The following is a 16,491-nucleotide window of genomic DNA, read 5'->3' on the forward strand; positions in this document are numbered from 1 at the left end:
AAATGTGCTGCTATACATTGTGTGACTGTGTCACTGTAGTATGCTGATTTTAAATATTTTGGATAGAGATGGAGGAACGGGATAACTGGGTCAAATGGTAGTTCCATTCCAAGTTTTCTGAGGAATCCCCATACTACTTTCCAGAGTAGTTGCACCAATTTGCAATCCCACCAACAATCTTTGAGTGTATCTTTCCCCACATCCTCACCAACATTTATTGTTACTTGTTTTCTTGATAATGGCCATTTTGACTGGAGTGAGATGAAATCTCATTGTAGTTTTGATTTGTATTTTTTCATGTATTTATTGGCCAGTTGTATTTCTTCTTTTGAGAAGTGTCTCTTCAGTTCCTTGGCACAATTATTTATTGGGTTATTTGTTTTTCTGGAAAACACCAATGATTTACTTTCTCAGAGAGTTTTGTGGTTCAGGAGTTTGGGAATTGCTTAACTTAATGATTCTGGTGTAGAACTCTCCTTGGATTGCACTAGGTTTGCCAGAGTTAGCATGAAAAAGAGAAAATGTTCATCTAAATAAAAGATTCAGTTAAATAACAAATATTTTTTTAGTGTAGTATGTAGGGAACATGCTTTTATAGGGAAAACATTCCATGTTATCTGAAATTTGGATTTAGCTGGGTATTCTCTATTTTATCTTACAATCTTAGGTTGCAGTCAAGGAGCAAGCTGGGGTCTTGATCACCTGAGGACTTCAACTGGGGATCACAGATCCATTCTGGAGGCAGCTCATTTTCATGTCTCACAACTTGTCCTGCTTCTTCATAGGAAGATTAATTCTCTGCCACATGGAACTTTCTGTTGGTCTGCTTGAGTGTTCTCTTGACAGGTCAGTTGGCTTCCTGAAGAGTGAATGATTTAAGAGAACACAGTATCATTTATGACTTGTCTTGAAATTCACATTCCATCATTTCTAAAATATTGGGTTGGTTGCAAAGATCAATCCTATTCATTGTGGGAGGGGATTACATAAGGGGCCAGATTCATCTTGGGGGCCATCTCTAGAAAATATACACTAATTTTGTAGAGTATAATCTTCATGAGGGTATAGTTTTTCTATTTTTTCTTCACTTTTATGGTCCCAGTGGCTATAACAATGCCTTATAAAATTTTGTGTACCCAATAAATATTTTTTTAGTTGTCTATGGACCTTTAATTAATTAATTAATTAATTCATATATGGTGCTGAGAATCAAATCCTTTGCCTCACACATGAAAGGTGAATGCTCTACCACTGAGCTACAAACCCAGTGCCCCAATATATGTTTGCTAAATGAAAGAATAAAGGGACCCTTGGTCCAATACTTTAACCCCAAAGATTCCTTTGGCTTTGGGATTTTATAGGATCAAAAGATGTTTTGCCAAATAGTTTAGGGATGAAGAGACTAGAATATAAGTAAGAAGAATTTGCAGGGGTGTTATTTAGGAATATATTAATAATGTTGTTAATAAATGATTATTATGGTGGTGTTAAATGAATATAGGGTTCTGTGTTAGAAACTTCTTTTATGTACCTAATTTCATATGTGTAGACTTTCACTTAGTATTATGGAAAAAGATAAAGGATTAAAATGCAGATACTATGAAGAATATTAACACACACATACATACATGCAATATGTGTGCACACACACACATACACACACACACAGAGATTGAGAGAGAGAGAGAGAAGAGAGAAAGAGACTATTGAGCTCTAGGTTAAAAATGGAAAGGAAACCATGAGATTTAATAGAATGTCAGAAAGGTTTTTTGAAGAAAAGTATTTGGCATAGTCTTGACGCATAAATTAAAATCTGGGAGACAATAGACAGGTTAAAGCTCATCATAAGAGTGTATTTTAGAAAGAGAAGAGTGTGGGTAGTAATTCAAAGCTGACAAAGATAAGAAAGGAAAGGTTTGTGTGTGGAAAAATAAGACTAGCCCTCTTTTTACTGATAGTGTGACTCTGTCAAGTTCTGTCACTTTTTGATGTCTGCTGGTGTTTAAACTTCCCAAGATAGAGAGCTGACCTGTGAAAAGTCATATGGCTGTCACCAGTCAAATCACAGTTTATCCCCGAAGAGATCTTATGGGACTTGCTTTTACTAGTGAAAGCCAGCAGGGAGATTCTGGAGAGTGTGGAATACATCACCATTTCAAGATTCCCTTCTCAGGTACCATGTCTTCCCTCAAGATGCTCCAAGTTTTTGAAGTAATGGAATTAAGACAGGAGTCAGTTTTAGAAAAAGCCTAGCAGTTTATTTCTGGATGGTTTACAAAGGGATGCTTGTCTCTTTACACCTTCTCAGGAGGGTCTGCAAAGCAGCTTCAGCTGCTCTCTGGACGCTGATACAGTGGTCTTGCCGAAGTTCTTGGAGACCTGAAATGGAAAGAAGAGCAAAGTTAATTAAGGAGAGAGAGTCAGAGCCCAGCAGGAAAAGCAACCCAAAGCAAGGTCCACTTTACACAGCACTGGAAGGTTAGCAGAGGGTCAGGCCTGTGAGCAACTGTTTCTCACACTCATGTTTTACTCTAAAAGGCAGAATTTGGAGCTGCAAGTTGAGGAACTATTTTAACATTGAAATAGGGGAGAGGGTGTAGTTCGGTGGTAGATGTATGCTCAGCATGAGCAAGGCCCTGGGTTCAAGGCCAGGCACACAAACAAACAACCCTGACCTTTTGATCGGTAGGGGTAGACACAACCTCCAGCTGTCACAGTCTGATGGGAATGCTGTCTGCAAAGGGGTGGAGCTGGAGATTATTTTATGCACCATGGAAATTCCAGTGTTTAGAGAACCTCAGAGACAATGATTGGGCACTAAAATTTTCTTTTTCTAAGTTTACATGGAACTTGGAGAAATAAAAGTTTCTCTTTCCCTCAGAATGGAAACTAGAATGGTACTCACGTGTGATCAATTGTTCTCTCTCTAATAATGCCACGTATTGGTTGGTCAAGTTGAGAACAATGGCATCTAAAGTCAACAGGAGAAAGAGTTACTGGTTTCATCAAAGGGGAGGAGTAGATCATGTCAGACTGCCCACCTGGCCAGAAGGTAAATGGTCTAGTTAATGAATGAGCAAATTAAATAACTTTCTGTGAGTCCCTTATAGGATGATGTGAGTGGAATCTCTATTGAGCTTTGAGAACTATGTCTGGAAGTGGTCACTCATCCAGAGAGTATTGGGAAAGTATTGGCCCTGGGTAGGGGTGTGGGTGCAGGCATTGGGTTTCAAACTTGTTTAAGATATGGTTCCTGTATTCAAGAACTTGTAAGGTATAAGGTGGCTAAGCCAGTGGGCCTGTCCCCTGTAGGCTGGTTAGTCAGAACAGGCTTCAAGATAAAACTTGGGAATTTTTATAATAGAAAGATCTTCCAGGATTCAATTATTTCCCTCTCGATAGAGTTGACCAAGAGGTGACTCACAGATGCCTACTGGTTCCCATTATCAGTGTCAGCGTGTTTTCCTCTTATATCACGCTTTCTGCCCAACCTCTCAGTTTGAAGTGAGTTTAGAATCTGGAGTACGGTTCACGTTAAGGAATGAAGTGAAAGGAAGTATTTAGGCAGAGGTGGCAGGCTTGGAACAAAGACTTGGGAAAAGCAAGAGCAATGCTTAGGATGAAAGGAACATGGAGGGCTCAAGAGGGAGAAGAGTCTGATGGGAGGAAGAGCTCAGGATTGGCAAACCAGAGGAGGTGATAGGTTTTCATTTGCAAGAGAAAGCAAATTCCTTTGAAGGAAGTTGTTGCAAGACATAAAATGACTTTATTCTCAGCCTTTCTAAAAATTTTCATACCGGTAGTAACAGTGTTTATGCTGGGGTAGGTTAAATACTTAGTCCAGGAGAAAACTTGATAGGGAGGATAGACACATCTGAGAGGGCAACATGGATGTGAGCTCACCTGTGAGCTTGAGGGCTGCACTTCGGATCACCTCCCAGTTGCTGTTGAAGAAGGTGAATGAGTGTGTGTGAAGGATCCACAGAATTTCTTGGTTTTTCTTTGCCTAGATGAGATGTGTATCACAAAAAGGGCGACTGGAAAGGGACGATTTACTACATTCTGCATCTTGCAGGCCCTCAGAAGGGAACCCTAAAGGCCAGTGGACATGCCCACAGCTAGTCATTGATTTATTAACGGATTGAAAATTGTCTTGTGGGTACTTTGATCTCAATTTTATCAGGAAGGCACTGGGGCTGAAGGAACTAATCAACGGATGTGAGTCTCGTGAACCTAGAACAGATCCTACTCAGGACTTGAGCTGGGGGGAATGTTGGGGGGATATCAAGAAACACTGTGATCCTTTCAGGACAGTGGTGGCGCTGGCCAGAGATTCCTTGCTATGTTGTTTTAGGTTCACCCTCTGGGACCTGTCTAGACTCTTGTTCTGCCATTTTCAAGGAAGCATTTACTGTACACTCACCAGTTTCACACAGAATTGTCTATAGAAATCCCTGGCCCTTAGTAGATCCTGATCAAGGAGATGGTCTAATACCCCATAGAGCTCCTGAAGGCCCAGGAAGGGGATGCAGATGACCAAGACATCACGGCAAGCCTGGAAAACAGTGTTCTGTGTCACAGTCCATAAGGCCAGGGCCCTCCTCCTACAGGGGAGAAGTGCTGACTCGTGTTTGGAAAGGAACAGTGTAAGTCAGTGTGGTTTGGAGGGTGTACAGTCTCCCTGGTATTTTCCCAGTTTCAAGGATGGAGGAGGAAACTTGGGAACTTGTTGTAAGAATGTACCCAGAATTGGAGAAGCAGTTTTCAGGTTCACCTTTGTGGGGATAGGGTGACTTCAGATATGGCTTCTAGTCCCGCTAGACCAGGCTTACTGGTGCTTCTCAGCCCTGGGGAGAGGAGGAGGTCTGGGTATCTGTGGAGGGACACTTACAGCTCCAATCTTGGGATTGGGGTCCCAGAGGTGGAGAAGGAACGAGATCATGCTCTTTTTTACTTCTTCAGCAAAAAAAATCTTCCACCTTCTTCCTGTTAGGGATGCCAGATCCTCAAATAACAAGACGGAAGTCAGTCTCACATCATCTTGCTCCTGTGGTAACAAATGTTACCTTCTCACAGGCCAGTCCCTCCTGGACCTCTTTGGTAACCTCCCCAACCTGCTCCACTTCAGCAAAGGAAGGCTGGAACTTAGGCACTAAGCACACTATTGCCACCACCCCTGTGTATTCTCAGAATTCTCCTCTTTCTCTCCTTGTAATGCATGAGTTAAAAAAACCAAGGGCCTGGAGTTCAGGTGATGTTATGGAACTAGAGACTCGATTTTTGTCTTTGAGTAGGTAGTGGGAAAGTGTGACGACAGGAACAATTAAAGGTGTCTGCAGAAGTCCGAGAGGATTCCAGTTAGCTCAAGTACATAACATTATCCTAGGGATATGGGAGCTCTAATCTAAATTTTCCCAGGTCCAGAACTCCCCTTCAAGGTGCCAAATACTCAGGAATTTGGGCCTTGGGTCTCAGTTAAACAAACAAGTTGTGAAACTTGACTGCTTTGTTGTCCAGGAGGGTAGGAAATGATTTAAAAAAAAAACAAAGGGTAAGATTATGGAGCAGGGCAGCCTCCTATTATTTCATATGTTCCAGCAATGAAAGAAAATAAAGTGAGATGAGTTTTCTGGACAACTCCCGCCCCCCGCCCCCAGGCCTAGAAACCTCCTTTAAAATACTCAAGAACACAGAGGGATAAAAGCGAAAAGTAGGCCTGAGTAGCATAAAATTATTTATCTAAATAATATCTAAACAATAAACATGAAAAGGAAGATGATATAGATCATCCAGAAAAATAAAAATAACTCATTAGGGAAAGATCAGAATAATTAAACAAGCACACCTGTGCAATGGACATGAAAATAGGAACATCTTAAAATATATTAGGAATAAGGCCAAAGTGTATTTTTAAAACATCTCTTTGTAGAAAAATGAAGAAAATCAAAACAAAGTTCCAAAAGGTAAAGAGGCATTTATTTTAAAAAAGGAAAAAAAAAAAAAACCAAAAACCAAAAACAAACCCCCAAAACCAACTTTGGAATTTTATAGCATCAATAAAGATAGGATGATGAGAAAGCAGAAGAACTGGCAAAAACATTTTAGGGTGTCAGGAGAGATAGTAGGAACTATCTGTCAAATTCAACGTGTTTGGTTTTCTGTTAAAAAAAAAATGGATTCACAGAGAGTAAAGTGATGACTCAGGATGACATGTGGGAAATGACAGCAGGAAGGTTCCAAAGCATGGGGAGGCAGCCAAGAGTTTGGTTCTACCATTGCACTGAAGCATCGTCATGTTTTGAGAATTACCAGGAAGTATTTATATACTTAGAAAGAGAGACCGCACTAAGGGATTACAGAGTTGTAGGCTTAATCTGTAGAAAAGTACAGCTCTAAATATACTGAAAGAACACTACTGGAGAATAAATTGTATGTCATAACTAAGACCTAAGTTTTGTCAAACTTTACTTTCATGCATATGTGATGGTATTGATGGCTATTAGGAATGAGAAAGATCCAATCTAACAACCAGCTAAAATTTAGATTTTTTTTTTTTTGCTCCTGCAGTAGCACTGAGAAACTTTATAGGGACCACAAGATCTTAGGTAGACTTGGGTTTTACTGTAGGCCCAGATTCAAGAAAAGTATTATTAGTTCAACAGCAACCCCAGGAAACCCAACACATGGGCCCCCCAGGGGTAACTTCAGTCCTTTGTTAAAGGTTGCAATCGGTAATTTGTGGAAGGAAAAAAAGAATGATAGCTATTTTTAGAGAAGACACCGAACTGCGTGGGAGCCCAGTAAGCACTTTTGAGGATAATTTGACAATTAAAAGTGATATTGGTAAATTATAGAAACTAGCTGGGAACAACAACAACAAAAAAAGCAGAAAGCTCCTTTCGAAGATTAGGTTTAGGCTAGCATATAAATCGGGGAAATTTCAAAAATTAAAAAAAAAAAAAAACTTGAGAATGATTGACTGTGGGCATATATGGAAGATTAGAATCTACAGATGCATGGTTAATAAATTGCCAGAGAGGAAGAAAGAGAAAGATTTTTAAAAATTGAAGCAAATAAATAGGAAAAGGTTGGACTTGAGAGGTAATTTTTCTTCAAATGGTATTCAATACTTCTCAGGCCTCATTTGGAGATCTGACTCAGACAGAGGCTTATAAAATATTTAATGAGCAGAAAAATTAGGTTTATGATAAATAATGAAGGAAACGAAGACTTTTCAATCTGGAGACTGGAAGGTAAATAAGTAATTTAATAAAGTCTTAATGTTAATGAAAATGCACTGCAGGAGGCAACCAGCAGCTTGCCGTCAGACAACAGAGCAAGGTGAAGCAGATATAGATCACAAAATAATTGATCTAATTTGTTATGAAATTGTATGATTTTTCCATTGATGGTGTGAATAAACCAAAAATAAATAATAAGCTGTAGTTTTCTGGAAGGTGTAAAAAATTGACCTTCCCTGTGTGGGATTGCTGATTCATCCTTTTGGAAGTTAAGGCTGTGAACTACATTGGGAGTTGGCAAACTTTCTCTCAAAGGGCCAAAAGAGTAATCATTTGTGGGCCATGTGCTCTTTGTAACAGATAATCAGCTCTGCTGGTGGAGGGTGAAGGCAGCCACAGACAACATGGAATCAGTGTGGCTGTGTTCCCATAAAACTTCATTGACAAAACCTGGGTTTGGTCCGTGGGCTGTAGCTCACTGACTCCTGAATAAAATGAGACTTTGCATTTTGCAAGTGGAAAAGACAGTGTCAGAGCAACATCATCTTTATTCAAGGCCTAGTTTTGCACTGGGTTCCCCACAAAGCCAACCTTGAAGTGAGCATTTAGGCTCAAGTAATTTCTTTGGGAGGTGACGACTGGAAGCAAGCCTGGGGAGTGGGGACGAAATAGGGAAGGAAAGAGAACTAAGAAAGGGAGTCTTAGTGAGTGCATAAATTACAGGAGCAAGTGGTGCTCCATCTGATCCTTCCTTTTAAGGAAGCTGGGAATCTAGTTTGGTGTTTCCTGTTATTTGAGGGTCCTTTCCAGGGCTTTCTTTCCCCAACAATACTAGCTCATCCTGCCTACATCAGTCATGATTCCCAGGCCAGGGAGCACCCTCAGGTAGACAGAGACAAAGCAAGTCATCGTCCTATATGAGAATTGTTGGCAGGTGACCTCTGGGCTGACCAAGGAATATTGGTAGAACACAGACGTCTTCTACAAGCAGTATGTGAATGCTTTTTCTGTTTACTCACTCCTGGGGAAGGAAGATTCCTGAACAAGCTCACTTACATCTTCAAAGAAGGTTCTTGTTTGCAGCACTATTTCCTTGAAATAGAAGCTCACGTCTCTGTCTGTAAGTAGCTCCAAGACCTTTTTGAGAGCCTTCAAGCTTTCACAGACGACTTCAGTGCGAGCCAGGTGATACAGGCCTCTGATGATAGATTCTAACATTATCTGCTTATGCTTCTTCACCTATTTTGAAATACAGTCTCTTAATCTCAAAAATTCCTCTATGTGTATCTGGAAGGCTGTAGGAGTTCCCAGGCAAGGAGACTGAAATTCTGTTAGGGTCACACGTACTTGAACCCAAGAGCCACTACACTTCAGTAATATATTGGGATTTTTGATTAATTTCTAAGCAACTACCAGGTGTAGGTTAGTAAATAATTATTTAAAAACTACTTAATGGATGTATTTTCCCCGTGAACACCTCTTACCTTATAAGGAGCCCCACATGCTGTGTTACCGAGCCCTCGGATGGCCATTTGCCTCAGCGTGGCATTGGAATCCCAGGCACTCTGATCCATCAAGATCAGCACGTCTCGTAGATTCCCCAGCTTCCAAAGGCTTGGCTCCTTCATGAGCTGAAATCAACACACTCCTCCCCTTTAGTTAGGGTCTGACCTCCCTTTCAAGAGGGTGCCAAATGCATCTTAAATACGAAGAAAGGGCCTCACTGCTGCGTAGTAGAGAAGAAAACTTTTGGGTGAGCTAGCCGGTTTTGTAGAGGATAAGCTCCAGCTATGACAGCCCACAGGCCAAGGTTATGTGGTCATGAGAACCAGGATACCTGAATAAGAGGATTTTCCCAGTCTCAGTGGGAAAACGGGGCAGAGAAAACAGCGGTTACCTATGATGTTTTTTCTTTGGAGTGTTGGGAACAGTCTTCCTGGAAGGGTCAGTAATGTTATGATTGTTGGTAACTTTTTTGTTTTCTCCCTCCTAGGTTTAGTTCCCTCCCTTCTTTGCCCTGGAAGGTTTATTTCTGCAGACAGAGGGCAGGGTGTGTTTGAGGGAGTGTTCTTCCTCTTTTGCTCCCTGCTTAGGTATCTCTGGCAGGAGCTATTTCCTCTGCTACTGAAGTTCCCCTTGAAGGTCCCCATTCTATGGTTTCAGCTCTTACTGAGCACTAGACCCTGAAAGAAGTACCCCAAGAGACCCACTGAGCGTGCTTTGATGGGTGCTCTCTCTTGCCTCAGAGAAGAAAGCTGTGCCGGTGATCCGGTAGTTCTCTGAGGAGGAGGTGAGGGATGGGAAGAGTTGCTCCATGATGTCCAGGATGACTCCACGCTGCCACACCAGCATGCTCCTGCAAAATGCAAATTTTAGAAGAATCTTTTTTATTTTTCTCTAAGCAATGGAGGAAATCTTAGCCTACTTGTTCCTCAGGCAAATTATCTAAAAAAGAATGCTTGATGAAAGATCACCAAGCCTTAAATTTTAAAATAGCCCATTCAACTATCCAGTTTAAATGTCATTTGTCTGAAGCTGTTCACTTGAATCTTCTCCCCTTTTCTTGAGGGGAGTGAGGAGTTTGGGGCTGATCCTACCATCTCTTGCTCTTTCTTTCCTGTGTTCTTCTTTGATCATACATCCTATGTGAGCCAGTTTTTCTCAGTGAAGTTGCCTGTATTGCACTTCTATTCTTTTCTTTTGGTTTTTCTCTTTTGCATCTGGTTCTAGACAATGTACATTACCTGGCCAGTGCACATACGCCTATGTGATGGCTATCAAGACTGCAAAGGAGGGTCCACAAATTGTCCCCCTCGTCAGATTCTTTTGCAAGGCCTTCTTTCATGGCTTGTGCTTGTAAACATTTCAGAGTTGTAGTTGAGAGCCTAAAGGAGACAGTAGGCATCACAAAAGTAAGTCAGTCCCAAACAGGAAATTGTGAAATCCCAAAGCCACTCTTCCCGCTCCCCATAATGCTTGAACAACCCTGGATTTATGGATGTTGTGCAAGAGAAAAACAGGCAGCTCTGCTCTCATACTTTATTCTTGGGATCAAAGGAGACGTCCAGATGATATGGGCTAGTAAATATTGCCACCAAATCTTGTCAACCTTCTACAAGAAAAAATGAAAACAAAAAACCCTGAGAATGGAAGGTGAAAAATACCCTATTTCACTGATTCTAAAGTAGCCTCTGTGAGATCAGGATTCATCTTGCACAGGAAGGATGGTACGGTACACAGTTACTGTTGGCTAGACAGTGGTTGTGACGTGGTAACTATGGTTTGTGCATTCACATGTATGTGGTTGGATTCAGGTATAGCTCTTCATATTGTTTTCATTTTAGTCAAGTTGCATGTGTTATTGTAACAGCATGTATTGAGTCTACATGCCTTTTAAAACACTTTTACAAAAGTTGCACTATGATTTGACATTGGAATGAAAACTTATGCAAAAGGTAAAGGAAACAGTGATGTTATATAGGTTGAAACTCTCATGCCTAGTAATCCTTGATGAACTCATTTTTTAGTTTATGAATTATATTTTGATATTCATGATATATGTGATACAAGTGGTCAAATTACCATTTAGATAAAAGTTGATTTACCAAACAATTGTTTTTGATTTTTGGGTTTTTTTGTTTGTTTGCATTTTTTGTTCTTTTTAGTTATACATGACAGTAGAGTATCTTTTGACATATTTATACAAACACGGAGCACATCTTATTCTAATTAGGATCCCAGTCTTGTGGTTGTACATAACGTGGAGATTCACTGTGGAATATTTATATATGTACATCGGAAAGTTAAGATTCATTCCACTCTCTTTTCTTTGCATGTCCCCTCTGCCTTCCTTTGTTCCCCTTTGTCTAATCAACTGAACTTCCATTTGAAGAGCTCTTTGGATAAGTGTAAAACAAAAATTTAAAAATATAAGTGGCAGCTGCATGGCCGGGCTGTTGGCACCACAGTCTTCTGTGGTGCTCCTCAGACCTTCCCCCAACAGAAATCCCCCAAAGCAAAAAACAGACCTATCTGGAAGAGGTGCATTTAGAAGACGCCATCCGATTCTGTCCAAAGGAAGAAAGAGAACGTGAACAAACATCTTTCAGAGATCAAAAGACCAGAAAGGGGGATTTTGTACCTCCTTCTGCAAGCTCTTTAAAAAGAAGTCCAGTGGATCAGAATATAAGGAAAAACTAATAATAAGAATCCCTTGGGGGATCCTTTATCCACCAAACAAGATTTCTTCAGAAACCGACTTGCCCTTGCAAATGACCTTGACCAAGGAAGCATTTATATGTGACGCATTTATATGTGACACATTTAAAGTTGTATTGTCAAGTGGCAAGATGAGGATAAATAAAGCTTGTGTCTATCTGTGTACATATCAATGTATAAATCCCTGAGGAAAGCTAAACTAATATAAATATTTACATATGAAACTAAGTCAGCATACATGACATTGAAGAGATGAAGATTAGTGTACAGTTAAGACCTGTCTTTCAATGGATATGTAACTGATGTGATTCTGCAATCTGTATATGGGGTAAAAATGGGAGCTCATAACCCACTTGAATCAAAGTGTGAAATATGATATATCAAGAACTATGTAACGTTTTGAACAGCCAACAAAAAAACAAACAAACAACAACAACAAAAAAACCTGTCTTTTTGAATCACAACACTTGGGAAAAGGGAAATGAAGACTTTTTTTTAATCTCATTATAGAAAAACACAATAAATTTGGAGGAAAATAAGTGTATATAAGAAGAAAAAAATGTATGTAAGAAAGCATTGACTTATGGCTTAGTTGATATCTTTTTCTCCTTTCTCAATGGTACACAAAATAATGTTGTTTTTTTCAGTTGTTGAAGTCTAGATTTGATGAAACATGGCATTTGTTTGTGTTTTCCTTCTTTCCCTACTGGTCTTAATATCACAGAATTCCAGCTTTCCTGGAAAGACCCTGACAAAGGAAACCAAACGAGCAGAGTGGGCCCTTTAGGAAAGAAGGCATAGCCATTATTCCCTGTGTGCCCGTTTTGGCAGCCACAGTGGGTACTGGGTCAGGGAAAAGGAACTGCAGGGCCTGCCATCAGAGCCTCAGGACAGTAGGACCTCATTTCTTAAAAATATTGGATGCCCTGCCGATAGGTGCAGAGCCTGGCTTTCACAGCCCCTCTTTAGGACTCTGCCTGTGGAGGACAGCCCTGAAATATTCTCCCTGCCAGGGCATTTACCTGCAGGGGTCTGGCATCTGCTGCCGTTCCCCAGGCTGCATCACGCGCCTCCTGTGGCTCATGAAAGAAGTGGGCATCTTCTGGCCGAGCGTGCAGCTGACCAGTTTCAGGAGGAGAGTGAACAGCTCTGGGTACAAGCCGGTGACAGGGGTTCCCACTGAGATCACTTCATATATAGCACAGGCCACCTGAGGGGACAAAGCAAGTCAGTCAGATGGCATTCTCTTCTCCAAGACCATCTTCTCTGGGGGCTGACCTTCAAGTTTGTTTTCTCCCCCATTGATTGTTTTCCAAGTTGACAATGCTCAGGATAAAACAGAGGAAAGGGGGGCTTATTTATCTGTAAATGTTTCTCTCTTGGGACTGCCTTGAGAACATCATGTCTATCATCATTGGAGTTTTTCAAAAACCAAAAGGTGTTTTGGTTTTCTTGAGGACTAATTTGGAAATATAGATACATAGATTTGCTCTGGGGCAGGTGGGAACTGTGCTTCCCCAAATGATCAGCCACAGACAAAATTACTGCTGTATTTGTCTAATACGAACTAGGGTAGAGTTAAAGTTAGCATATGAGAAGTACGAATAAAGCCACAGAACCAAGTTCCTGGTGGGAACAGATCATGGAGTAGGGAACGGTTCCAGGCAGGTGATGCAATGTTGGACTCACAGAAATCACTTCTTTCCCAGCGACGTCATCTTCTAATCCCATCTCCAGTTTCTCTATTAAGACTTGAATGACTTTGCCAGTGGAAGCTGGGTTTTCAGCTAAGGCCTTCCACAATGTCTTTGTGTCCCTAGGGTGTTAAGGTAGGAGGTTGAAAGATAAGACACAACTCCTTGGACTGTGAGCTTTTCCATCTGACTCTCTCCAACCACATTATTCTTAATTACAATTTCAAGGACAGATTAAGAAGCTGCATGTCAAGGGATACTAAAGATATTTTATTTAACAATCTATCATTCTGGCCTTGGATTACCAAGGATTGTTAATGTCCATTAAGATGGTAACCTCTCACATAGGTGCATCCTAGGCAACAAGAAAGGAGAGAATATTCACCTTTTAATATCACTTATTTCTATGATGCATATATATTTTGAAATTATAATTCTTTCCACATTTTTATTGGTGCATTATAGTTGTACATAATGATGGGATTTATTATTACATATCCATACATGCACACATGATAACAATATAATTTGGCCAATGTCACTCCTCAGCACTCATTCCTCTTTCCCCGCCTTCTGCCCCGCCCCATTTGATTTTCATGAGTTACAGTGTGTGTGTGTGTGTATGTGTGTGTGTGTGAGTGTGTGTGTATTTTAAATCTCAGTACCATTCAATAAAAAAACACTTGAAAAAACATTACTTGTGATTCAAATACCAATTTTTAAATTATCCAACCTTTGTTTTCAATCTTTGCTATCTTTCTCTCAAACAGTAAATCCTTCCCCAAGGCCTTGCAGGGTAGCTTTTCCTGGGAGAAAGTACCAGTTCAATCAGAATCTACCTGTCGAAGGGCAGAGGCTTCTGTAAAAGGTTGACAACAACGGCATCCATGTGAAAGCTGGCTATCTGGGAGATGGCTTCTAGTATAAACTGAAAACTTTCCTCCTTTTGTCTGAGGATTGGCATGTGGTGGTAAATTATGCCCAGGATCTCCAGTAGCTAAAAGGAAGCCAAATAAAACATTATGTCACCTTTTTTCACTCTACATGAATGGCCCAGGGAAGGTACCTCAGCACATTGTGGTTGGGTGGTTGATGAATTATAAATAATGTTTAAAACAAGAATTGATTCTATGCATGGCTTATTTCTCACTCAAGAAAGTTACTGGTGAATTGGGTGTTTATTCTTAGTTCAATTTAGGAAACAGTCAGTGAAAGAGTGTATTACGCCAGGTACTGTGTTGGGCACTGTGGGTGATATACCAAAGATGAAAAAGATGCAGCCTCCTGCAAAATGAGCCAGTGATCTAATAAAGGCTATCAGTTGGCTCCCCAAAGGAATGTGCTCCAGGTGATACAAGGCAGATGGTATACAAACGGTGCATAGAAATGATAAGGAAATCAAGAAGCAACTGAGTCACGCTGGAGACTTTGGTCTGCGTCTTAAAGGAACTGTAGTAATTTCAAAGGGCAAGGTGGAGATGGTGAGGGAGGGCATCCTGTCAGAAAAAAACAGGTGTGGATGTAAAATAAGAAAACATGAAAATGGACAAAGCACAGAGGATTTTAAGGGCAGGAAAATTATTCTGTGGATATTATCATGGTAGGTACATGTCATTATACACGTGTCAAAATCCCTGGGATGGGCACAGTGTAGAATGCAGTTCCTTAAACCTTAGAGTCACAAACTCTATGGGCTTTGGGTGATATTGATGAGCCAATGTAGGTTCAGGGAGGATAACAAATGTACTATTCTGGAGGTGGCTGTTGATAGTGGGGGAGACTGAGCATGTGTGGAAAAAGTGGGGACTATGGAAACCCTCTGCCCAGTTTTTCTACTGAAACTAAAACTGCTCTAAAAAAGAAAGTCCATAACAAAAACAGCAGGAAAGCATGAACATGAGAAAATGCCAACAAGATTTCTGGAAAAAAGACAATGACACAGTTCAGAGAACTGAGAGGATGATGGGGCATGAAGGGCAGATGCCTTGATAGAAGAGATACAGCCAGACAGATCTCAGAGGGCACTGACGGCCACTTCACTGAATTTTGATGTTAATCTGAGGACAATAGGGAAAGATATCATACATTTGGATTTTTTGATGTGGACAAGGGCATGTGTCTAGGTCAAATAACTTTTCTTCTCTTAAAAATTTCTCTCTCTTATTTTGCATACACATTTTAAATGAAAAATTTATTTTAAACATCACATTTTCTCCTTATTCCTTAATCATAAATATCCCTTAGATATAATTATCACTTCAGTATCACTGAAGTTGTGATACTTGAAGAGGATTTAATTCCCTGTTGTAAGCCTTTAAACATTCTTTGAACAATTTCTTAAGCTAAGCACAAACACACAGACATTTCATATTTATCAACTTCTAGTCTCTCCTGTCTACTAGCATGGTAGAAAAGCCCCATGTTTGGAGAGGTTGATACTGGGGATGGAACCTAGGGGCTCTCAACCACTGATCCACATCCTCAGGCCTTTTTATTTTTTATTTTGAGACAGGGTCTCACTGAGTGTCTGAGGCTGGCCTTAAACTTGCAATCCTCCTGCCTCAGCCCTCTGAGTTGCTGGGATTACAAGTGTGTGCCACGGTGCCAAGTACTAACTAAACACTTTTTAAAAAGTGACTTATTGGAAAGCAATTGGCACAGGGGTAATTTCTAATGCACAAAAGCCATGCTTTTGAAAAATTTTAAAATCTAGAGTCATTCACTCTGGCATACGGGGTGGGGGGGCAAGGACTTCTTTCTCCCTTTTTCCTTGAGATGTGTTCATTTAGTTAAAAGTTTCTTTCTTACACGTTAATCTTTGAGTAATTTGTATTCTGTGTCTGACTTCAGGAGAGAGGACAGAAGAATCTCTATTTGTAGCTCTTAATCAAGCTTCTTGAATTTAAATTCTGTTCCTTCTCTTAACTCTTCAGTTGGGAGGAAGGATTGAGGGCTTTTCTCTAACCCACTGGCAGCCTTGCTTACCAGACAGTGCACCCCATGGTGTACAAACGGAAAGTGGGAGGAGTAGCAGTGGGATGAGAAGTTCAAGGGTATCTACTTGACTGCTGTTATTCTAGCAGATCTAACAACCTCGTTTTCTGCAATCTGAATGGTGCTGAATCAGAGCCACAACCTCTGGTTAAAATGGGGCAGTTTCGAAAGTTTTTATGATCAAAGACCAGAGAAGCAACCGAGGCAGGACTCAACAAGAGTCCTGTTAACACACAACTTGGCTTTGTGCTGAGGCCTTCTAAGGCTGTGCATATAATCTTGCCTGCTGCCCACCCAGGACAGTCTGAGGAGACGTGGCCTGTTTGGCATTTCAAGAGTAGCAG

At 40.6% G+C, this 16,491-nt stretch overlaps 1 protein-coding gene across 1 annotated transcript in view; it reads right to left on the minus strand.

The window, feature by feature from the left end:
- Positions 1 to 2,272: 2,272 nt before the first annotated feature.
- Positions 2,273 to 16,491, minus strand: part of Mroh2b (maestro heat like repeat family member 2B) — a 77,155-nt gene continuing 62,936 nt past the window's right edge. The window contains exons 31-42 of the mRNA XM_027936221.2: positions 13,993 to 14,150; positions 13,149 to 13,275; positions 12,482 to 12,669; positions 9,986 to 10,126; positions 9,483 to 9,597; positions 8,726 to 8,872; positions 8,298 to 8,480; positions 4,892 to 5,047; positions 4,424 to 4,555; positions 3,904 to 4,006; positions 2,906 to 2,971; positions 2,273 to 2,379 (exon numbers count right to left, since the gene is read on the minus strand). Coding sequence (XP_027792022.2) covers positions 2,273 to 2,379; positions 2,906 to 2,971; positions 3,904 to 4,006; positions 4,424 to 4,555; positions 4,892 to 5,047; positions 8,298 to 8,480; positions 8,726 to 8,872; positions 9,483 to 9,597; positions 9,986 to 10,126; positions 12,482 to 12,669; positions 13,149 to 13,275; positions 13,993 to 14,150 — 1,623 coding nt within the window. The remainder of the gene's footprint in view (positions 2,380 to 2,905; positions 2,972 to 3,903; positions 4,007 to 4,423; positions 4,556 to 4,891; positions 5,048 to 8,297; positions 8,481 to 8,725; positions 8,873 to 9,482; positions 9,598 to 9,985; positions 10,127 to 12,481; positions 12,670 to 13,148; positions 13,276 to 13,992; positions 14,151 to 16,491) is intronic.

The sequence above is a fragment of the Marmota flaviventris genome, chromosome 5 (genome assembly GCF_047511675.1).
Source record: "Marmota flaviventris isolate mMarFla1 chromosome 5, mMarFla1.hap1, whole genome shotgun sequence".
In the NCBI taxonomy this organism is placed as follows: Eukaryota; Metazoa; Chordata; class Mammalia; order Rodentia; family Sciuridae; genus Marmota; species Marmota flaviventris.